Below are 24,448 nucleotides of genomic sequence, written 5' to 3'. Positions count from 1 at the left end.
TCGAGGGCAATATTTTTGTCCAATGAAGTAACTCAAACAGAGGAGCTTGAAGTTGCTAATTTATTAGGAACTTATTATTAGTCATTTATTGCATGACCCCGAGGAGGTTTAAGAGTGTTAAAATCCCATTTCCCCTCATTAAAATTTTAATAATCTGTATCCTTGTTGGATATTTGCAGAGATATCTGGTTGGCTCAAAACACACGTTTATTCTTCATTTTACCAGATTTTTTTGTATTTATGAGTAGTTGCAAAAACTAGATCATTGTTTTGTTTTGTTTTGTTTTTAAAGATAAACACTCCAACATCTTAGGATGTGACAAGTTTATACTGGGTCTTGAATGAAGAGTAAATTTTTCCACTTTTTTGGGCTGGAGATAGGAAATTTCGGTTCTCTGAATTGAGTCTGATTTTTTTTTCCCCTAGAGCTTGCATTTGTTCAATGTTTTAAGAGTGTGTACTGCTTCAAGGTTTTAGGAGCCTGACTGAAAGAGGAACCATGCACAAGAAGATTGCAGATCAGATCCCGATGACATTATAATTAGAATTCTTGAAACTATTAATTGGTATCAAAGGCCCACAACTCCAAAATTTCTCCATGTATCTTTTGATCAGGTCAATTTATTCTGGCTTTTTCCCCCCCTTAGGAACTCGATTTAAATCTGTGTATCGCCAGGGGCAGGGAGCAGACAACATGGATAAAGAGGTGAGATTCATGTTAACAGTAGTCCCCTTTTTGATATTTCCCCCTTTAAAGCAGCCTTTTTAGTTTGATTTTTCATAATATCCATGCCCGGAAAGTACAGGACGGAGCAGAACTCCAGCGTCCTTTGTAGGGCTCAAGAGTAAAGAGAGTGATTAACGAGTCGGGCAAAGAGCACGGTGGCAAAGAGTCCATAGACGTTAAACAAAAGTGCCTTCAGAATTTCAGGATTCCCATGATCCATAAGAGGACCTCACTGCGCCTGTCCACTGTTTCTATTTTTGATTAGATTTATAAACACAGCGCCACATATTTTCATGTGGCTTATCGCCCGGGGGCGGAATTAGATTGACTGCGCTGAAGCTGGGAGGCTGGAGAGTTTTGGGCCAGGGCTGGAGTGAAATAAGTAGCGTAATTGTTTCTGTGGAGCGAACGTGGGACCTCTTCTGCTCTGAATTACACATGGCTCAGCCCTTTGACCTAAGCAGGCTCAGCCATGGCTGGCGCAGCTCCTAAAGTTGCACGGAAGGGTCATCGCCTAGCGAGCTGGAACGTCATCTGTCAGGCGAGATGCCAGCCAAGGACTCTATTCAATTATGCCCCTTCCTGGTGACACACATTTGCTACCACCTCAGCTTCATTTAACCCTGTGTCGTATCCGTTACTCTTGCATCAGGAAGTGCCAGAGAGGGGCCTTGGTGGATCCGCAGGAGCGGATCCTTTGAGAGGTCCCCTGCGCTTGGTTTCACTTTACTAAATTTTAGAATGTGCCTAACTTATTCGAATGTCAAGAGGAATGTGCTGTTGAACAAATAAAGTTTTGAAAAATGTTAATAAGCCGTGCTTGCAATTTTTTTCCCCTAGTGAACTTAATTGAAAGTCTTTCAGAACAGGTGGTAATTCATAGACACAGCCCTTGGAATAATCGAGGCTCGAAGAGACAGAACTTGAAGAGAAACGCTACCCCCTGACCATTTGGCAGTGGCAGAGAACTCACATTCCACAGACTTTACAATGAGTTGGATAAATGGCGTCTACCTAGATGAAATTCTGTAGTCAAATATCTGCATTCCGTTTAATTTTTCTCAGTAAACCAAATTTCCAAAGTCACCTTTAAGCAAGGTTCACATTCAGACATTCGTTATTTCTAAACTTAGTTCTGTGTCCGAAACAAGGTTGAACATTTCAAAGTTACTTTCTTTCATTGCTAATTTTATAAGCAAACACCTTCATAACTCTTTCATAGCTCTGATGGCTTGGAAATCATTCAGCGAAGCCTCAGTTCTAAGTTAGATGGCATTTAAACATTCCCTTAGAGAGTGCATAATGTCACTCCTTAAAACTTGTATTTACTTAATCTGGGGACTTTGACACAAGGAAATGGAGAAGCCGCTATCAGATCAGTCACAAAAGAATCAAAACCATAAGCTCTCCTCCTCATAGCCTGAACCCCTCCCCTTCCCGTCCGTCCTCCTCCCCCCCCCCTCATGAGAGTCTCATTAGCCTGCACTACTGTTGTCCCCCCACCCCCCTCTGACCCCGAGTGCTCAGAGCAGACAGGTGCAAATTGCAAGCCTTTCACTGTGGCCGCTTTCCTTTAAATTGACAAAGTAATCGAGCCCTGGGAACCAAACAGGTTCACCGGGAGGAGGGACAGGCCAGCTGGCTAGGGGGTGTTCAACAGAGTGACCTGCTAAGTTGTACCTCCATGCCACTTGCTAGGGAAGGGCCCTCCAGTGCACTTCCTCCCGGCCTTTTTTTCTTACTGAGGGGAAGGTCCTGCCTGAAGCCTGCTCTGGCTCTGGCTCTGATGTGCTGTAAAAGCCAAGGTGAATGACACCCGATCTTTGCCATGTCTCCCCCGCAGCCCCCTTGCAATTCAGCATGGTTAGCTTCCAGGAGCCGGAGCAGATTGAGAATGCTTCCATCCAGGTCTTTTTTTTGTCTGACTCACATGAAGCCCCGAGCAGTGAAACAACAGAGTGCTCACCTCACCTCCACCCCCAGCTCCCAACCAGATGAATCTGCTAAGCTTGGCTGTTGAAAACCAACACTCATTCTATGAGTAATACCCAAGTTCATTTCATGGAAGAGACAGGCCACGCCAGCCTCGGTAGGAATCAAAGGCACGCGTTTTTTTGAGAAGGGACTGGGGACCCTGTCATCCCGAAGTGGCTTCTCTTCGTGACTACCCAGTGTGCCCTAGAACTGTTGCATGCAAGAAGCCATGGGAGCTCTGAGGCGTCTCTGACTTCCTCGGGACTGTGGGATCTGCCCATGTGGATCAGGGTAGCGAGACAACTTGGTTACAGCTGGACAGAAAACAGCCAGACACAAATGAGGGCTGACGGTTTCATAGAGCAGGCTGGCTGCTCCCAGATGCAATGTGACTGCCCTGAACTGAGCGATGATCCGTACAGTATGCAGAATTCTCTCTCTGGCTGGTCTGTGCCCACCAGCCTTGAAAAGTCCTCCTCGCGCTCCACAGCCTCGGCCGAGTGCAACCAGAGCTGAGCAGCAGCACCTCAGGATGGATTCACTCCGGATTCCTTCCGACAACAATCACATTCTTTTACAAACTTACGCATTTCGGTTGTCACTGGTTATAAATGAGTTTGCTGTTGCTCAAGTTGGCTCACTCCACGAGAGAGATTTCCTTTCCAGTTGAGGGTGCAGGCATCAGAACGGATTTGGTGCTCTTTCATGAAAAGAAAGAAGATATTATGGGAAACTTGTCACTTTTTCAAATTTTCAGGTGGTGTTCTCCCCCCCCCACACTTTGTAGAGATCAAAAAAACCATTGTTTCTAAAATGAAGCATTTCTAAAATAAAAGATAAATCGATTTGTTTTTACTTAAGAATATACATGACAGAAATGTGTTACAAGGCGAGTGCTTTGGAGATCTAGGTGATGTTGTGCTTATGGCTCATCCTACAGTATGTAACACCATCACAGTGTATGTAACACCACAGTATCATGCAACACGACAGCATGTATGTAACACCATAATATGTATGCAACATGACAGCATGTAACACTATCAGGGTATGAATGTAACATCACAGCATGTCTGTAACACCAGCACAGTATGTATGTAATACCATAGTATGCATGTAATACCACAGCATGTATGTAATAACATAGTATGTACGTAACAACACAGGATGTATATAACATCATCACAGTATGTATGCAACACCATAGTATGTATGTAACGACACAGGATGTATGTAACAGCACAGCATGTATGTAACACCATCACAGTATGTATGCAACACCATAGTATGTACATAACAACACAGGATGTATGTAACAGCACAGCATGTATGTAACACCATCATAGTATGTATGTAATACCACAGCATGTATGTAATAACACAGTATGTATGTAACAACACAAGATGTATGTAAAAACACAGGATGTGTGTAACAGCGCAGGATGTATGTAATAGCACAGTATGGAATACCATCCCAGCACATATGTAACACCACAGCATGTAACAGCACAGTATGTACATAACAGCACACTATGTATGTAGAACCACGATCGGTTCCCTTAAGCATTTGAGAAGACCGGTCTCATTGCTATCTTTTCACACCTCAATCAAAACAGGTTAATATACAAAATGAGAAACTGCTCATCCTGATTTGATGTAAAAAGCCACGTTGCATTTCAGCACCAATTTGAACACAAAGGAGGGAGACCAGCCTGAGCTATAATCACTGGAGATTTAGTTCAGATTCCTTGACGATTTTGTTTTTCCTCAAAACTTCATTGCTCTCAGGGAGAAGCAGGAAGATGGCGGTAACTGTGTCTTGTTCCTTTCATTTATTTGAGTTCTGAAATGCACTAAGGATTACTTAGTAAGTTTAAGATAAGCTGTTTAAAATGATACCATTTCCCTAAATGGTAATGGGCGGGACTTCGATGAGAGACGGCTGGCGTTCCAGGAGCTACTGAGATAGAAATCCCTCCAGGAGAGAGGTCTGAACTGAGAAAGGGTGGAGATAAACACAGTTCATGCCACATAGAGGTGCCCATGTGTAAAGGAGAGAAAAGTCAGGAAATTGGTGTAGAGAAGTCGGAAATCACTCTTCATTTCCTTTTAAACATGTGTTAGCAGCTAAGAGGTCATAGAATACAAAATGTCACTCCGTAACCCTCCCAAGGGACCTGTCTGGGGGAGGCGGGTGCAAGCAGACATCGAATCCCTTTATAACACGTGAACTTGACAGAAGATCTTTGAGCCCTTTCTAACGTCCGAGAGCAAGCGTGTGATTTCATTTGAAGCTCTTCGGAAGGAAACGAGGCCTATCCATTGGGCCACATCCTTCTATTTAAAAGCGCGTTTAACTCAATTGGAAAGGGACTAAAGTGCCAGGTTTACTGAACCGTGTCAAGAAAACAGTACCTGCTGCTGTCTCGGATGAGGGCTGTGAAAAAGAAATCACACTTCAACCTTGTTCTTAACGAAATGTCAGAACACATTGCGAACTACGTTTCTAGGAGTTTACCTAGTTTTTAACGAATATGGTCTACTGCTTTATAATTAAAACAGAAGCGATATCAGTTGTGTCACTTATATTTTAATCTGTAGAATGCTATCTTTATTTTATTGTTTATTATTATTATTATTATTGTTGTTTGATGATGATGATGATGATGATGATGATGATGATGATGATGATGATGTTGTGTGGCTGTGCTTATATGTGTGTTTACCAGGGTACACATGTGGAAGTCAGAAGGCAACTTTGTGGAGTTAATTCTCTCCTTCCCCATTTTTGTGTGTTCCTGGGTCACCAGGTTTGCGTGGCCTGGGACTTCCTGCTGAGCCAACTCATACTCCCAGCCTGTGCTGATACTCAACTACAGTTCCATTCATCTAAACAATTTGCAGGATCTGTACCAGATTCCATGACAACCCCACGGATGCTGTATACATCTTCTAAACAGAGCAACTATGCCAAATGCACCACATACTCTGTGGATGTAATTAAGAAATATTAGGAATTCAGAATCTCATTTTTTTCCTCCCTGGAGCTGAGGACCGAACCCAGGGCCTCGCGCTTGCTAGGCAAGCGCTCTACCACTGAGCTAAATCCCCAACCCCCAGAATCTTTTAAAAAAGGTTCACCCTTCTTTTTAAATCGAGAAATCGAGCGTGGGCACGTGCACGTGCACGTGCACGTGCACGTGCACGTGTGTGTGTGTGTGTGTGTGTCTGTGTCTGTGTTAGGTGCCCAAGGAGTCTAGAACATAGGATCCTCTGGAGCTGAAGTTTCAGGTGGTTTAAACCATCTGCCATAGTGTTAGGGGCTGAACTTGGATGCTTTCGAAGCACAGCCTGTTTTCTTAACTGCAGGGTCACATCTCTAGCCCTGGGAAATTCAGAATTCTTAAACTGAGAGGAAAAGAAAACCTTAAAAGCTATTGAACTTTAAGCAAGATATGACCTGAATTTTTTTTTAAGGGATAAATTGTCATAGTTGTCAAAGGTTCTTAAAGATGTTTGACACAGAGTCTTGAAGTGTTCCAAGCTTGTCTGGGACTCGCCAGATAGCTCAGTTTGGTTTCAAATTTGACATCCCCCTGTCTTAACCTCCAGAGTATTGGGATTTCCGGTGTACACAAGAGCTTTTAACTCTTTCTTTAACACAAGGCCTTACTTTCTTTGAACTTATAAAAACAATCCTCCTGCCTCAGCCCCCTTCTCTCAAGTGCTGGGATTGTAAGACTGTGTCAACATGCCCAGCTTCTAAGTACCTTTGGAATAGACTTATTTCCATCTACAGTTCAGTTTCTAGTATATGAAATAACTGGAACACTGTATGGTAGACATGTTTTTGCAAAGGGAAGGTTCTTGGAAAACAAGGCCTTGAATTTTAGTTGACTTAAGACCTATCAATTTAAGAACTTTTTTTGTTTGTTTGTTTGTTTGTTTGGGACACACTGTATGATAATTTAATTGCTCCGCCATGCTGTAAGACTGCTGGAAGTATTTTTGGAAGAAGTCAGACTTATTGTAGAAATTGTAACTAAGAATTGGCACACTAGACCCTTCATCATCAGGGCCTCAGAGTGGACAAGGTGTTGTTCGCCATTTTGAATATCTTCCTCAGACGCATCGTCACGGGCTGACTAAGATGTAGTCAGTGTCTTTGCTTGGAGATAAGATGTCTGAGAAGGAGCAGCTTCCTGTCAGGATGGACTGTCTGAGGTAGAGCTTCTTTTCCACCATTTGCTGTTCCTGCAGACTTCCACTTTTGTGCTGTTTCACTTCTTATTAACTTGAGTTTCATCATTTGTCTGAATTTGTGTATTTCTAATGCAGATTTTTAAAAATTGAACTTGACACCTAACCCAGGATTCATTTGGTACTTATAAGAGTATAGACGCTCTAATCATATTTCTGGCTATGCACTTCCGTTTCTGACCACTCGTTATGCATACTAGTATTAATGGGCTTCTCAGACATATAACGAATTTTAGTTTGCCCTGGTGTGGCACCTCATGAAATCTTGGAGGCTCCTATAGGCTATGACTCTTGGCGTCTGGCAGCATCTTGCCTGCTACTGCAATCTATCAAGGTTGGATTGTGTATGTTCATGATAGTATTTAAATCAATAATTACTTCACATATTGGACGCCAGCAGTTTTAAACAAATGTGGTTGCAACCAAGAGCAAACATGAAGCACATGCAAGCTGTCACGTGTGTGTGTGTGTGTGTGAGAGAGAGAGAGAGAGAGAGAGAGAGACAGAGACAGAGACAGAGACAGAGACAGAGACAGAGAGACAGAGAGATGTTTCTGTTCATGCGTATCTGTGTGGGTACATGTGTACCATGGCATGTGTGTGGATATCAGACATATAGGGCCTTTCCTCCCCCCTTGAGGTATAGGGTCTCTTGTTGCTTATTACTGTATAGGCCAAGGTAGCTGGCCCAGGCCCTTTAGGAACTCTTCTTTCTATGTCTCTCATTATAGGAACACTCAAAGACATGCAGTACATTTGGTTGATGTACATTCTAAGGATCCAAATGCAGGTCCTCATGTATGTTGGGCAAGCACTCTAACCACTGATCAATCCCACCAGGCCACATGCAGCCTTTCTACAAGATAATTTTGTTCTACCAAAATGAGATCGTATCTCAGCCCAGTCTGAACGAATGCAAATTGAACTGTGCAAGTTTTCCAGTGTTCTTAATTTGTTGAGGGCTCTTTGTATTAATTAAAAATGATAAAAACAAAGTATTTTAATGTGACCTTCATTTGGCATTTGTATTAACTTTTCTTATCCTATTTTATTTAATTCTTCCACTTCTGATGTTCAATTAGTGTTTGACCCCTTTAGGAGAGATGTAAATTAAATGACATTTCAATGCCATCCGCCATCCCATATTTAAGATACTGTGTTAGTTGTGGATCATAAATGATGATCTTCATTCTTTAGCTAATTTATTCATTTAACAATTTCCCTCCAGAAGTTTCAGCAGAAGGCTGTGAAACAAACTAAGCAGAAGAAATCCACGTCGGCTGAATTTCTGATGGGTGAGCCTTGCTTGATGAGTTATTGCTCATAATTTGTGTAAGGATTAATTAACTAATTACAGACAAATGGCTGAGGGCGAAATTTTGCTCTAGCTTGTCAGGGTGCAATTTGTAATTATTTTAATCATTTATTCTTTTTTTTTAAGAGTTAATTTTAACCTAATTCTGTTTTGGTGACATTTGAGGACGATACACTGGAGTCTTTCCGCACAAGAATTACTGGGAGTAATTTTCTGCTTAGCACTGGAATCCATCAGCCTTATTGTGTGATCTTCTGACCTCCTTGTTTTGCTCTAGTTAAAGAACACACAGAAGCTACGGAAGGGGCCGGGAATCCAGGTTTTAACATGAGCAGCCCAGAACTCTCGGCACATCAGACTCCAAAAGAGAAAGTTATTAGACGTGACGTGCCGGATCACACCCTCGCGGCTCATCGACAAAAATCCAGGCTGCCAGCCTCAGCAGGACCCAAAGGTGTGACTTCGGTCCCGATTATGCTCACACTCGGTGACGCTTACTGCTCTTCTCATCTGACCTGGGCATCCTGAACAGGAACCTGGCATTCCATTCAAGCATGCCCGTACAGCTTCTGAGGAAGATTTGATTGGGGAAAGGGGAGGGGGGCGGGTGATGCGGTTGAGGACCCGTGCAGTCATTGGGTACAGGTGATACACAGCTTTGCGGGTCAAGGATGTAAAGGAATGAATTCACTCTACTTTGGGCCGTTGGAATGAAGAAGTCCTGCGATGCCAGAGTGCTAAGACTCGTGGCTATGTTGTTGCAGACAGGGCCTTGATGGTTGACACTGTTGCTCATAGAATGTCACCAGGCTAATATAATCAAGAACTAGGTTGATATTTTATTTTGGGCTTCAGACTGTAGCTGTTCCTTCCTTTAGGTGAATCATATTTTCCATATAGTTTCTAGAAACCCATGCAAGAGTTTACAAATAAATTAAGAAATAATATTTTAATATTTAGAATCCCTTGTAGTAATTTGCTTGCAAAGAAAACCTTCTTTATTCTCTGGCTGAGGGGACTCTCTGATCATGAATCCTATCACTGCCTATGGAAGAAAATCTCTTTATAGTCTCTTTGGCAATACCTGTAGCCGCTCTTCCTGCCCTGGGAGCTGCATTTCCTCTAAGCTCAGGTGAATCTCTACCTACAAAGAAAGACGCCATTAAAACTTGCTGTCTTTGCTCTCCTCTTCACCCCGAACAAGCCGGAAGACATCAGAATTTAATGACCAAATAGCTTTCTGAGGGGAAACTCTGAGGTAAATGAAGCATGAGCTGGCGCAGATGTGCTCTCGGCTGGTCCCACTTAGCAGGATCATCACGATTCCCACCTGTACAGAGCAGGCTCTCCACATCCCAGTAGGTTAGCTTGTGATTTTTAACTCCCGAGGCTTAGTGAAAATTCTGCCAACTTAGTGGTTGCTACCCTCTGCAATCACATCATATCATCTATGTTCACGTCAAACAACTTTTGTTTGGCACTTCTTTTCGTTGCATGCTATATATACAAGTGCTTTTCTTGGAAGTTTGTGGCCCAGTGAGAGGATGGATGGCTAGCAACAGTGTACATCCATGACTATCTATGATATATGAGCCATACGTTGGCCACTTTGTGCACAGCGTATCCTGTAGTGTCGCAAATCTCAGGAGTTATGTAACAGAAAACAAATTCAGCGGTGCAATTGAGGCAACCTGAACAGTGATCAAGACCCTGTAATTCCTAAGCTGCTGTTTTTAGTTAATATCTAAAAGTCACTCAATAGCATGTCTATGTTCCAAGCATTGAAAGAGAAGGCTGAGTAGAGGTAGTTAGACATGCTACTTCTGTTCTTGTGTCTTTTGTTGGAAATTAGCTCCCTGGCCACAGGTAGATGTAAGAGACTCTAGGAGATGTTGTCATTAGCAAGGAGCCAAGTGTCATGCTGAAATTGAAACTCTGCTGCTAAAAAAGAGGGTATTGCATACAGGAGGTAACTGGCAGATCTTCTCCTAGGTCCATCTGGCTACTATCAGTATTTTATAAGCAAGGGAGGAAGATGTATTTTGGCTCATGATATCGGAGATTTATGTCCATGGTTATGACTTGTATTGCCTTGAGCCTGGGCCAGCATAGTACATTATTGTGAGAGAATGTGGCACAGACTCAATGTGGCAGAGAAGCAAATGGAGGGAAGAAAGGGGATAAAGGAAGAGGAGGAGGAGAAGAAGAAAAAGGGGAAGAGAGACAATATAAATAGATAGATGATGTCTATATCTATATCTATATCTATATCTATCTTTCTATAGATATGTAGCTAGCTAGCTAGCTAACTAGATAGATAGATAGATAGATAGATAGATAGATAGATAGATGATGATAGATCAAACAAATGTCTGATCACCACAAATAAGGTACCCACAACTTGCCAAAGTAATGATAACAGTAAAATCCTATTTGGTAGATCATGTTTCTTGGGGTTATGTATAGGCTTATGAGTGCGGAGTTACAAGAACAGATGACTCAAAGCTATCTGCCTCTCTGAAAAGCCCAGACCAACATGGATGACAAGTCATAAAAATTCCATCTCTGGAGCTCCCTGCAGTATATGCAGCTTCATAGGTTGGAGATCCTCCTCCAGGAGGTCCTGCACAGTAGGGAGTCTCTTCTATCCAGCAATTGTTTATTGTTCTTGTAACCTAAGGCTGGGACATTGTGATTACTTTTAGTTTCAGGAACTTCCTGAGACTTGAGACATGCTTACTTCCCACATCTCATTAGCCTCCTTTTTCCCTCCAGGAGGGAATATTTCAATTTGGAAGAAATTGCTACTCAATTCAGAAACAGGTAAATATGTACTTCAGGTAAAAAGTGCATATTGTCGGCAAACATTAGCCAAAAGAAAAGAACTGTAGACCACACAAAATGAATCAAACTAATATCGCCAAAATAGTATGCTATCAACCCACAAACAATGTGAGATGTCCAGTATTTTATGTTTTTTCTTTGGCAAAGAGTATGTATATAATTTCAACCTTAACACTCGCCAGTCCCCATTTTCAATTCTCTGGGAATCGTCCATGGACTGAGTATCTCTCTCAGAGAGATAAGAATGGGTGTGGGAAGTAGTCATTTTCATGAGTGATAGTTGGCCTGATTCTGGAAAACAGAGCAAAGCTATAACGCAAAGTAAAGCCAGGTGGAAGCAACCAAAGATGAAAAAAGTTTTATGTGGGAATCCAGGAAATGTTTAGCATGTGCACCAATCTCGTCAGACAGTGAAATAGAGAGGGGTTTACACGTCTGTCCTGGAACACAGCCAACTTAGAAAAAGTACATTTGATGCATCGCTCCCCCACTTTGGGAGAGCCTCTAAAAATTCAATTGCAAATGAGATGTGCGATTTTATGGTCTGTGAACAAGGAAGAATATTTTAAATATGTGAATTTAGAAACTGCCAGAGAGCACAGAACACAGCGTTCCCTTTTTAAACAACTTTAAGAACATTCAGACCGTCTGCCAATGCGATTACTTAGACAAGGAGAAGAGCCATCCGTTCCTCCCATGATATTGTAATTAGCACAAACTGTCATCTGACGAGTACATATCAGCACACTCGCCCCTTAAAGATGCGTTTTAAAGGAAACCATTGTAAATGATGGCCAAATTCCAGTGCTTCTTATTAATATGGGCTATCTCAAGGACGAATAAAATTATTAGATTAAAAATAGTGTCTGAGAGAGAAAGTCTAGAAGAGGGGTTTTCTAAAAATAAACTTTATACAAGAAAAGATCTTAAGTTCATTGTGGCTTGAACCCAGAAGCAGAGTCAAAGAACAACGAGTGAGGACACACCTGCTGCCGTCGTTCGAATGGGAATGGCCCCCAGAGGTTCATATGTTCAAGTATGTTGATGCCTGATTGATGGAACTGTTTGAAAGAAATTAGGAGGTATAGACTTATTGGAGAAGTTGTGTCACTGTGAGTGGGCTTTGGGGTTTCAAAGGCCCATTTTCTTCCCAGTTAGCTTACTCTGCTTCATGGTCTAGTCTCAAGATGTAAGCTCTCAGCTCCTGCTCTAGTACCATGCCTGCCCACCTGCCCACCTGCCCACCTGCCCGCCTGCCCACCTGCCCGCCTGCCTGCTTCCACGCTCCCACAATGATGGTCATCAACTCTGACCCTCTGGAACCATGACCCCCAACTTAAATGCTTTCTCTTATACGTTGTCTTGGTCATGGTGTTTTGTCATAGCAATAGCAAAGTAACCGAGACATCTGCCTTTAGAAACAGATAGAATGGACAGCTCCTGGATAGTCTGCTAGGATTTTAGATGAGTTTGGATGTCCTCTTTATTTACCTGTGCATCCCATTGCGAAGACATCCTCACAAGCTTTCTACTGAGATCTTCTCAAGGAAAGCTACTGTGTGTTGTGAAGTACGTTGTGGGTTCATGTTAGGCATTTTTGGTTGGTGCAAATGGCAAGGAAATCAGGGGAGAAGGTGCCATTCCGAGGCTCCTTCCTGCTCTTGCTGCACATGGAGGTGCTCTGCTTTGCATATCAACTTCTAGGGAAAGCTGATTTCATATTCTTTCAGTGACTATTGGCCTTTCCTTTATAGGCACTTAGCAAACGGCTTAGTCCGCCATTGAATTTCCAGAGAGAAGCACACATGTCCTTTGGGGTTGCCTCTCTTCGGCCTTGCTTTGTTCTTTCCTGTGTACACTGTTGTACAGGTCCCAGCATTCTTGTCCATCATCCTCTTGGCTCACTGCTGGTGAGTTCCAGACACTTGAAAAGGAGAGAGGGAGAGAAGGCCCAGCTGCCTGTAATTTCAGAGAGAGCAAGGTATCGGCACAGTTTCCTAAGCCACTGAAGCCAGAGGCTGGGGAGCCAGAAAGGACAATCTTTACCACTATGAATATATAACATGGTGACACTAAAAGAGTAGTTATTGACCATTCTAAATGGCAGGAAAATGAAATCCGGGGCAGGGACAAGAAAGGGCCATGGAACGAGGAAAGAGTAAGCAATAAAGACAGAGAAGACAACAAGAAGTTCAGCTAACGGGAGAGATGTGATTGTAAATGGGAGATTTTATCCATTTTTTCCCTTTCTTTTAATAGTTAAGTTTCACTCAGACTATTGTAAGAGAAAGGAAAGGAAATGGCTAAAATTACTTTGGTGTATAGCAGGCAGATAAAACTATTTTATTTGTCATAAATCAGCTCCTGGGATGCCGAGAACACCCTTCCCATTCTGTCCTCTATCCCAGTCATTCAAGATGACAGTGTTCCCATGATCCTTTGCTATACATCTCAGGGTGGCATCTCCTTCAGAGACAGTTGGACTATCAGAGTCCTCGAGTGAGCATGTTATACCGAGAGTTCCTTGTTGGGGACAACACCAATGATTCCTGACTGATTTAGATGGGAGGATTTCATGAGCTCAGAGGACTGACGGTGTCATGGGACAGAAACCAACCTGCCTGCAGGGTTAGGAAGTTTGAAGTGCAGCGACTGTCATGGTAGAACAGTTGTGTTCCAATAGAGCCTTCCCCACTGTGACGAGTGATTATTATGTTCGTTCCCTCCATGCTCTAGGGAAGGGTGCTCCGTTGGTCCAGCCTAGGCTACATTCCTGCATCCTGGATTTATGACAGAGGGCAGAGGTGGGGGGGGACTTCTGCAGTGGTAGAGAGGCCTCTGGAGTTAGTGACCCATCATGCCTACACAAGACAGGGGTCTGGAAAGATGGCTCAGCCGCAGTCAAGAGTAGTACCAACTTTTCTGGAGAAGGTGGCTTCAGCTACCAGCACCCACATGATGACTTACATTTTTTTTGTAACTACAGTTCCAGGGGATTTAGTGGTCGCTTTTGCTTGCACAAGCACAGTATGCCGGTAGTGATAGACATCCATGCAGGCGAAACGCTCCTCCATATAAAAAGCAAAGCAAAACAAAACTGTAAACACTGGGAACAAATTATATTGTAATTGGTGACAGGAAGCCAAAGCAAGACAAAGGAAAAAATAAATGAATTCATCAAGAATTTACTTAGTATCCACTGCAGTTCATATGACCAGGATTATCTGTTGAACACATCTCATTATTGACATGGTATAGGCATAATTATTTGGACATTATTTCTGTACTGCTTTATTTAAAATTATGGATATGTCCTTATTTGCCTCACTAAATTTCCTTATATATCTATCTTTTTATTTTGATCTCATTCATTGAAGAAGACATTTATTGGATATTTTCTAGTCTCCAGACATTATTTCATGTGTAGGAAGAGATGTGAGGGAGTAGGCTTATAGGACCTCCATGATCCCCAGACATACTCCAGCAGCAAGATCAGACTGTGGGAACTGGAGAATTCCAGTTAATTGAACACTTTACAAAAGCAAAGGTTGTGTTTCCTTATATAAGGTTTTTATACGTAGTTTATGAATAACGTTACTTGAATTGGGCACTCCAGAAGCATGAGACAAACAAGAAAAAGTGTGAGCACACGTGTGTGTGTGTGTGTGTGTGTGTGTGTGTGCATGTACGTGTGTGTGTGTGTTCATCATAACATGTAAGATTGAGAATGCCTAATCTGAATATGATGGCTTGTTGTCATAATACACACTCACTAAAAGTATTACATAAAGTTATAATCAAGGGATGGAGAGACACATCGGTAACGAAAGCTGCTTGTCAGCACATCTGGTTATCTGAGCTCTAGTCCTGGGATACGTACGATGAAAGGAGAGAACTGATTTTCTTAATAAAAATATACAAATAAGATGCAAAGTAAAATTTTAATAACACTATAAAATAAAGAACATAAAGTAATCTCATGTTTAGATTTGGGTTCCATCCTTGATATATACTATAAAATATATGTACATATTCCAAAATGTGAGAAACTCTGAAATCTAAAACATGGTTACTTTATGTTTTGGGGGACTGAATCTACAACCGATCATATGTTGAGCAATTGCTGTGCCCCTGAGTTGTGTCCCCAACACAAGTACTTTGTGGATAAAAGCAACACAGTTGGTACAACTGATCCCAGGTGAGTTGATTAAGTTAAACCCTCGGTTAGGACTGAGCATGTCTAAATATCTGTGGGCTAGAGTGGCCTACTGTGAACAGAGACTTCAAATGGAAGAATAAATGAGCTAGGAAAATCGGTTTTCATAAATCAGTGACATGATTTGGCATCTTAGCAATTGGACACGAATTGCTTTTATAAAAAGAGAAACATAATTTTCTGTAGATATTGGGTGAATTCCTCGAAATATTTCTCGGCCACTGGAGAAAAAAGTTGTGTGTCACTGATGGAATTCTACATTGAATTCAGCCTTCCTTTCTAGGGAACAGCATTATGCTCTCTGGGAAAGACTGCTAGAAAGGTCAGGCATATGACATGATCTTGTGTTAGTGTCTCAGGCCCAGAGACAAGAGGAGTTTAGGACTATAGTTCTGTGATTTCCATTCATTTATACTGCTGGGTCCACTGTTCATGCCCTATGGCCTCATCTCAGGCACTTATCCCTGAGTCCTAGGGAGAGATTCTTGACCAGATGGATGCCAGCATCCTTGTCAGCCCTCTCCTGACCTATAAGGTAGTCACATCTCTTCCCTTGTCACTATTATGGAACATGCATGGGAGAAGCATGTGATCAAGACTTGAGCAAACCAAAGCAGATAATGGACAGAACGTGGCTTGACCCAGAAAGAATATCAGCTGGAATCAGTGTTGACAGTCACAGAAGTCCTGAGAGCTAGTATGGCTACATCTTTAGAAATAGAAAGTGATTTTTTTCCCAGGTGATTTTTTTTTTAAATTTCATGTGCATAGGTGTTTTGCCTGAATGTATGTTGGTATGAGGGTCTCAGATTGCCTGAAACAGGAGTAAAAGACAATTGTGAGCTATCATGTCGGTGCCTGGAACTGAACCTGCGTCCTCTGGAACACAAGCCAGCACTCCCAACGGCTGAGCCATCTCTCCAACCCCTCTTTTATGTGGCTTTATAAAGATGTCTCGCGATGTGGTTTCATGATGGATGTGTGGTCATTTGATTTTCAAGAGGTTCATTATGTGTGTAGGATCTCAACTGTGAGCAGAAAGGCAGAGGTCATATGGACAGACAACAATAGGTGTACCACAGATGAGCACAGTGAGTGCTGGCCATCTGGCACTGAAGATCTTTCCAGAAAAGTGAGGAGAGGTCTCTTGAATGAAGGACAGAAGAACTGCAATGGTTGAGTGGTGGTTAGAGTTTTCAAATTGCAATCCTTGATTTGTCTTCATGACCAACAAATATGAAGGTTTGTGATTCAAATAGCAGCTAGATACTCGGGTTCAGTATCCAGCTTGGAAGGAGCACACACACGCACAAGCAGAACCATTTTCCCCCGTAGTGCACATAACCTGGGCGATTGCAGAAGTGATTTTGTATAAAATGGTTTACATTGTTCCCATTTATAGCTGTTTTTCCCTAAAGATGGAGAACAGATATTGTATAAAATTTATAGAACGTGTAAAAATATATAATTTTTTTTGCTTCGGGACATTTCGACTCTTATTAAGAAAAAGGAAATATATAGGAAAATCGTTTGCTTTAGGTTCATTGAACTGACCTGAATTTGTGTCTTTAGAAACCATTTGGTTCCTAAGTGATTTTAATCTTTTTCATTGATTTACAGAACTAAAAATAAACACACAGGAAAGCACCCTTCTCACTGAAACATAGAAACATTTTACGTAGATATTTGACTAACAGGGTGACATCCAAATGCTTTAGACAAACCCAGTTTTTACAGAGATAATATTTACATAAATATCTGATTAGTTTGTTTAAATAATTTAAGTGTCCTCTTCTTATTTTGGGTGGTGTTTTTAAGAAATGAATCACAGAATTCTAGAAAAATTTCCAATTGGAAAGATTATTTTAATCAAGTATTGGAATTTTGGGAATGTCAATAAAATAGCAAAACTTTAATTTATTTTCTTCTCAAAAGACACTGCTTATCTGTAGAGGCTTACACAGACTTGCCCAAGAAACAAAAGGTCCATTGTCATTCTGTGTGTGTGTGTGTGTGTGTGTGTGTGTGTGTGTGTGTGTTCAGACCCTCGTGTGTATGTCTGTTTACAGCTGCACTTGCCTCTGTGTCCAGCTGTGAGGGCCAGAAGGAGAGGTTTGCTCTCTTCCTCAATCTCACTTCACTTTAGCTTTAGAGACAGGGTCAGCCATTAGCCTTGGAGCTTTCCTCTTTAGCTGTGGGGCTGATCACTGAGCCCCAGGATCTGCCTGTCTCCCCGCCTTTCCTAGTGAAGGGTTCATAGACACATGTTAGTGTGAAAGAGCTGAACTCAAGCTCTCCCATTTTAACAGCAAGCGGTTTCCTCACTCAGCCTTCTTTTCAGCTCTTTTTCTATTTCTTTTTCCTTTTCTGATTTATTCATATATTTTATGTAGTTGAGTGTTCTGTCTTAATGTAAGCCAGAAGAGGGAATCAGATCCCATTATAGATAGTTGTGAGCCACCATGTGGTTGCTGGGAATGGAGCTCAGGACTCCTGGAAGAGTAGCCAGTGCTCTTAACCACTGAAACATCTCTCCAGCCTTTCTTTTTCTACATCTTTAGGTATGCCACTTGAAGCCCATCTGGCAAGCAAGGGTAACTTCTATATCTTCTCTTCAAGTTAATGTTAGGGAAACACCAATATGAAGGTTTGAAACTATCGTATAAAATCCATCAGAGACTGTTGGAGTAAGATAGACTATTGTAAGACTTATTTTAGTGGTCATGTATATACTGTATTACTCAGTTCAACGGTGACAGATGAGTTCACTGAGCTATGTGCCAATGACATTTATGTCTCTTTATTACAAAAATGTGAACCTAAGAATCAGTCCACAGGATGGTGAAAAGGGTGCTTAGGAATTTTCCCAAACACAGAAATTCTGGAACGTAGACCAGAGAGCAGTGCACAGAGATCCAGGCATTTACCTAACCCAAGACCAGCTGTGTGTGGCATAAACAGAACCAGAACAATGTCAGTTTTCCCTGACATACTAGTGATGTAATAGCAAGTCTCTTAGGAGTGGGACAGGTGGCCAAGTAACTTAGCTACATTCCCTGAAATATTTGATGAAATTTTTAAAATGTTTGTTTGTTTGTTCAACCAGATGTAAATTATTTTATGCAAATACAATTCTGTATGAAACTTTATTAGGTCTCAGCTTTAAGTTCAATAGGTATTACTTCCATTTTAGTAAAGCATTTAGTACCAACAGGTTTTCTAACCTTAGTTTGCAGCAGATATTAGGTCTTAGTGTCCAAACAATTTCACTGAGAATTACTGTAGGCTCTGTTTTATCCTATGTTAAAAGGAATTGAATAGGAAATAAAAATTTCTTAGTCTCATGTGATGGATTGCTCAGAAGTTCTATAAAAGGTAGAAAGCCCCAGTCACTTTACTTCATGCGATAAGAAGCTTACCCACGAGTTGCCCGATTTGTTAGCAATGTTATTAATTTTGACTGAGCTAAATCTAGTGATTCGTTATATAAATTGTTTTCATATTGAAGTAAGCTTCCATTGATAATAATTAATCCCAATGAGGCCTTACGTGTAATGCATAAATGTAGAGCTCTGGGATGGACAGAGGTAAAACTAATGAGCGTGTAACCAGAAAGGGGAGGGCTGTAGTTGAAGTCTAAGGACAGCCAGCATTTCAGAATCGGAGGAGCAATACGCCAGAGGAGAATGTTACTAAGCCTCAAACTTTGTAGAAAGAACACCTTCTTTGATATGACTTTCGGAGGTCTTTTGTATGTGTGGGAATAAGGTATACTTAAACATAACCTTTGAATCACCACAGTTACTTACACACAGGAAGCTCCGTCCTGTTTTGGCATTAGGAACTTAGGGACACGCTTCAGTTCTATGGAGGCCTGCAGGTCCAGCAAGCACAGGATGCTTTCCTGCCTTGAGGGACTCGGGAGAGAGCCCCGCAGCAATTATGCACTTCATGGCACTCTAGTGGTTTACCCGTTAGAGAGGGCCTTGGGGGGAAGGAAGAATATGGCTCAATTAATTAGAACCTGTTAGCAAACTCCGACTATTACCCTATTTAGCTTTTCCAATCACTGATATATGAAATACCCACAAGGTTTGGAACGGAAGTGGGACTGAGCAGTCAGTCAAGGAAGCTGATTTGTCTAACAGGACACAAGCTCTTGTGTGCATTCTCAGACTCTGAAATAAATGCTGGCAGCCATTAGGCTTTAACCACAGACCTCACCCTCTGGTTATCACCTCATTAATTGAATAGTTTTCTCTTCCTTGAAGCTCTTGCAATGAATGTGGCATGAATTACATTTAAGGCTTCATTAGGGTAAATTTTTTCATCAATGGACACTTAACTTAATATAAAAACAATGTATATAATGAGCATTTTCATAATTTAGCTTGTTCAGAAGGAAGAAAGAGGAAAACTCATCTTACCTCTGTAGTCTCTGAAGAAGGTTAATAATTGTGTTGATCATGAATGAACTGATATGAAACACTAATATTTATGAATCAATTATGAAGGCTTGTGTGAAGCTTTGATCGCAGGTACTGCTTCTATAGCTGTAATCCCACCACAGCCCTGAACACTCTAGAGTTGGGATCTGTAACAGTTAATGGCTCTTGATAAATATCCAGGCATCAATACACTATTCAAGTAATATCTTTCCTGTTCTTACAACATTTTCAAAAAACCTACAATGTTCTCAGGGAACAAAATCATTCTGTATTCTAATTATAATTAGACAACAAAAACTTCTCAGTAACTTTATCTTGGCTATTCCTTTGTCCTGGCTAGTTTTATGTCAACTTGATACAAGCTAAAGCCATCCAGGAGGAGGGAGCCTCAATTGAAATCACCTGTAGGACATTTTTCTTAATTAGAGATTGACGGGGAGGGCCCAGCCAATGGTAGGAGGTGCCATCCCTGGGCTGGTGGCCCTGGGATCTTTAAGGGAGCAGATTGAGCAAGCCGTGACGAGCAAGCCTCCTTCCATGACCTCTGCACCAGCTCCTGCCTCTAGGTTCCTACCCGGTTTCAGTTCCTGTGCTGACTTCCAGCAATAATGGACAATGATATGGAAGTGTAAGTCAAATAAACCCTCTCCTCTCCAAACTGCTTTGATCATGGTGTTTTCATCCTAGCAATAGTAACCTTACGACACTCTCATTTTCTCATGAAAGTAAGGGTGTTGGGCACCCATCTCAGTGACTGAGATGTTTGTTATTGGCTTTGTATCTGTTTCTTGGAGTTTTTATTGTTTTGCTTGGTGTGTGGTGTAGTCAGGACTTGACTTTAAACGATCTGTTCTCAGTTTACTAAGTCATAGTCGTTTGAGTCAGGACAGAGGACTGAACTAAGGTGTGTGAGGGCCTGGGGTCCATTCTTTGTGCTGAAAAGACAAAAAGGAAGGGAGACAGAAAGGAAAGAGAAAGGGATGATCAAAGGAGGAACAGGAGAGAAAGAGTCTCTTAACCTTTTGTTCAAAAGGCTTTGCACACCGGCCTTATGAAGACCATGATCGGGTTTATTATGATAGAATTTGATGGACCTCCCGCCACCCTAAATTGTCCTGTTGTCTCCAAGTTCCACAGTTGAATTTCATAGATTTAGTTAACCTATCCAGCCCCATGGAACTTTAAAGCTAAGATCTTTGTATGAGATTTTCTCAAAATGAGGATCTCAAATATTTTTAGAAAGCCCAGAGGAGTCAAATTAAACTTTGGTTTTCTAGGCCTCATTCCTTTAACATTGAAGAGAGTGTTCTAATTTGTAAAATGTTGCTATGTGGCTATAGTCACAGAACATAAAGTCTTTAGTAACACAGTCACAGACGGCCTTGTTTGTATTGAGTTTATGGTGTATTATAGAAAATGGAGTGGCTGGTGGTAAAAAGCGAGCTGCAGCAGGTGGATTTATGGGGGAAAGCATCAGAGTAAAACCAATAACAACCCCCCCTCGACACGCACATGTGCACACACACATGCACACACACAGGCACAGTAGTAGCAGCCAGTGGCTTCTGAGTTTCCTTTCTTTGGAACTCATGCGGCTGATGAGAGAGGAACTGATTGCCTCACTGAGTCAAGGCACAAGCCTGGGTAATTTTATTCTTGCTCTTACAGCTCCCAAGGAATTGCTTGGGTGCACACAGGATGGCTTCCTGAGCAAAGTTCACGTGTGGTGTAGTTTTGGAGCTCTGATTATGCTCTGAGATACTCTGAGTTAAATGACAGGAAAATCCGATACAAGAGGAAAGGCAGGAGGCAAGCATGAATGCCTTCCTCCCCCAGCTCAGAGAAACAACAGAAGAAACGTTCCAACTGATGCCGATTCGCAACCCTGAACAGCTACCACCAGGAAGTTAGAAGGGATGCTGGGATATGAAGAGAGCTACACAACCGCTTTGCCAGTTTGCTGTTTTACATGTCACATCCAATTGCCTCCTATGTATGAGTGTACCGACACGCATACGGGTGCTTGGCGTCTCCTTCACCTGGGTATCACAGAGAGTTAACTACCAGTCACATAAAAAACTATTGTATTTGTATAGCTAAGTGCCCTACTTTGAATTTCTCAGTGGGTCTGTTCATTTCCCTGTGAGATGGCTTAGTTATATCCAAAAGCATATTGTGAATGATGAGGACGCGTTGAGGAATAATTCATCTTATTAGTAACCTAGCTCCTGGAAATATCAACCTGATCCTAAAACTGCCCCACTTGATTAAATCCTGATGCTGTTCAGTGAAACGCTAGCATTGAGGGCTAGAACTGAGACAAAACTTCAAGATTCATGAGCCACATCTTTCACTCCCTGTACCACGTTAAAAATTTTTGATTCGTTAGGCAAACAAAGAGTAGTAGTCAGTGGTAGGGAGTGGTCATTTTAATATTGGACAGTTTTTCTTATTTGATTTGAAGATTGACTTAAATTACAGGAAGGAGCTGGTGAGCACTCAAGAGGCATTGGAGGTGTGAGGAATTGGACAGACACCACATATCAAAATGAATAGATATCACACAGCATGAAGATGGTTTGGCGTCCATGGCTTGCTCTGCTAAATTACAACTCTAGGTACCTCGGACACATGGCGGTAACTAAGAAAGTGTGCTTACTGTACATGTGTGTTTTTGTGATGTTTGTTTAAGACCAGGCTTCCCTTTCCCTGTGGTCTTGATCTGGCTGTTCCTAATCATAAGCTTCCTTCATGTGGCTGCTCTCCTGAAGGCCAGCTCTACGAGCAGGCTGTGTTCTCAGGCTAGACCCATATAGGGTTTTTGTCTTAAAGAAGAAAGAAAGACATATTTATTATTTTATGTCTATATATTTTGCATGTATGTATGTGAGTATGCATGTGTGTATGTATATATGTGCTTAGTATTTATGCATGTATGAATGTATGCAGAATATAGGTATATATGTAGTACTTAAGTATGCATGAGTATATGTATGCAGTATATAGTATATATGTAGTATATGGGTATGTAGGTAATATGTATATAGCATATAGGTATATATGTATGTGCATTCACCACATGTATGCCTTATGCCCACTGGGGTCAGAAAAGAACACCGTATCCCCTAGAATCAGTGTTAGAGATGATTGTGAAAAGCACTCGAAAGTAAACCTAGGTTCCCTGCAAAGAGTATCAAGTGCCCTCAACCACTTAGCTATTTCTCTAGCTCTGTCATTTGGTTTTGTAAAATTGAGATATAAGTTTGGTTCTTAGACAGTATAAACCTAAAAGAAGTAGGAGGCATTAAGGGTAGTGAAGGAAATCACAGAAGAGCGGGACTAGTCAGGACTAGAAGAATGAATGGGGGTAAAAAGGTTCCCATTAGGGACAGAGAGTGTCTGGATTTCATGGTAGAATCTCAAGGGAATTTTATTAAATGAATTCGAGTTGAATTCTGAGCAAGTCCGTGCAGCAGGCTCTTTGTTAGGTACCACGTGTGCTGCAGTGAGGGTGTGCATTGAAAGACCACTGGGGTGGGGAAGACCCCCACTCACATCTCGAGACGATGCAACCCGCAAGAAATCATGAGAAACCGGTCTTGATGTAATAAACAAGAGGTATATTTGAGGAACCAGAGCTCTGGGGATGACACGTATCTCACACAGGAGCCAGAAGAGTCGACTCCGAGCCCAATTAGGGGAAGAGATATATAGGGAAAATTACATAGGCAGTTGGCAACAGTCACTCAAAGCAACTTCATTGGTTGGTTCACATTGGCACACATGATCTAACTTGGGCTCAGTTCAACTCTAGGCCACCCTGCTTCTGGGGCAAACTGACCCTAGTTCTTGTTTTTCTCAGGACTGTTGAGTCAGGTCTAATCGAGGCCAGATGGTTTGTGATGGCTATGGCCAGACTATTTCCCCAAAACATGTTATGTTATTCTTTTGTGAGGTGCACTTGTCCTCTCAGCAGGGTCAGTGGGGAATAGTTTAAAATCTTTATTCTTTCACATGTCTTTGCCTTAACAGAGCTTGTGTTCAAGTAGGGGAGGTGGACAGTGGATAGCATATAATATTGGTACGAAACATACAAAACAATATAGAACACAGGTGAAATGTAATAGAAAAGTATATGAATTATACAACACATGACCCTTATAAATATCCAATATCATACAAAAGAATACTAAGGGGACCAATTCTAAGCATGTGAGAGTGACCTTTTGGTATGGGCAAAACGGTTCATATATCGTCCATGAGGCTACATGTGATATTCCACAATGGGAACTACTAAGGGAATCACTGTACATAATTCACATGTTTACCCACTCACCGGGAACACAGCAGGAGCAGTCCATGTAGACATAAGGTGATCTCTCTCCATCATGTAAGCGATCCCCAAGTGCGCAGGGAGCAGCTTGACACCCCGTAAGCACAGGCTTCCTTCATGCACAGCTGGGCAGAGCCCATCACCACACGTGGAAGGAAGATGGAAATGGCTGGAGGGCTCAGGGCCAATACCCCCATTCCATGACCGCTGAGGGGGTTTGTCAGAACTTCCCAGATTACATCCAAAGATGTTCAAGTCTTGGATCCAAAATACCATCGTGTTTCCACGTGAACCGTTACAATCCTTCTGTGGGTATTCAAATCTTCTCGAG

At 41.8% G+C, this 24,448-nt stretch overlaps 1 protein-coding gene across 1 annotated transcript in view; it reads left to right on the top strand.

Annotated features, from left to right (window-relative positions):
- Positions 1-694: 694 nt before the first annotated feature.
- The window catches only part of Ofcc1 (orofacial cleft 1 candidate 1), a 284,030-nt gene continuing 260,276 nt past the window's right edge, over positions 695-24,448 (top strand). The window contains exons 1-3 of the mRNA XM_032884243.1: positions 695-706; positions 8,190-8,256; positions 8,554-8,730. Of these exons, the coding sequence (XP_032740134.1) occupies positions 695-706; positions 8,190-8,256; positions 8,554-8,730 (256 nt within the window). The remainder of the gene's footprint in view (positions 707-8,189; positions 8,257-8,553; positions 8,731-24,448) is intronic.

This window comes from Rattus rattus, chromosome 14, assembly GCF_011064425.1.
Source record: "Rattus rattus isolate New Zealand chromosome 14, Rrattus_CSIRO_v1, whole genome shotgun sequence".
Classification (NCBI taxonomy): Eukaryota; Metazoa; Chordata; class Mammalia; order Rodentia; family Muridae; genus Rattus; species Rattus rattus.
Note: the sequence above shows the minus strand (reverse complement) of the source record. Positions and strands in the feature narration are given on the sequence as shown.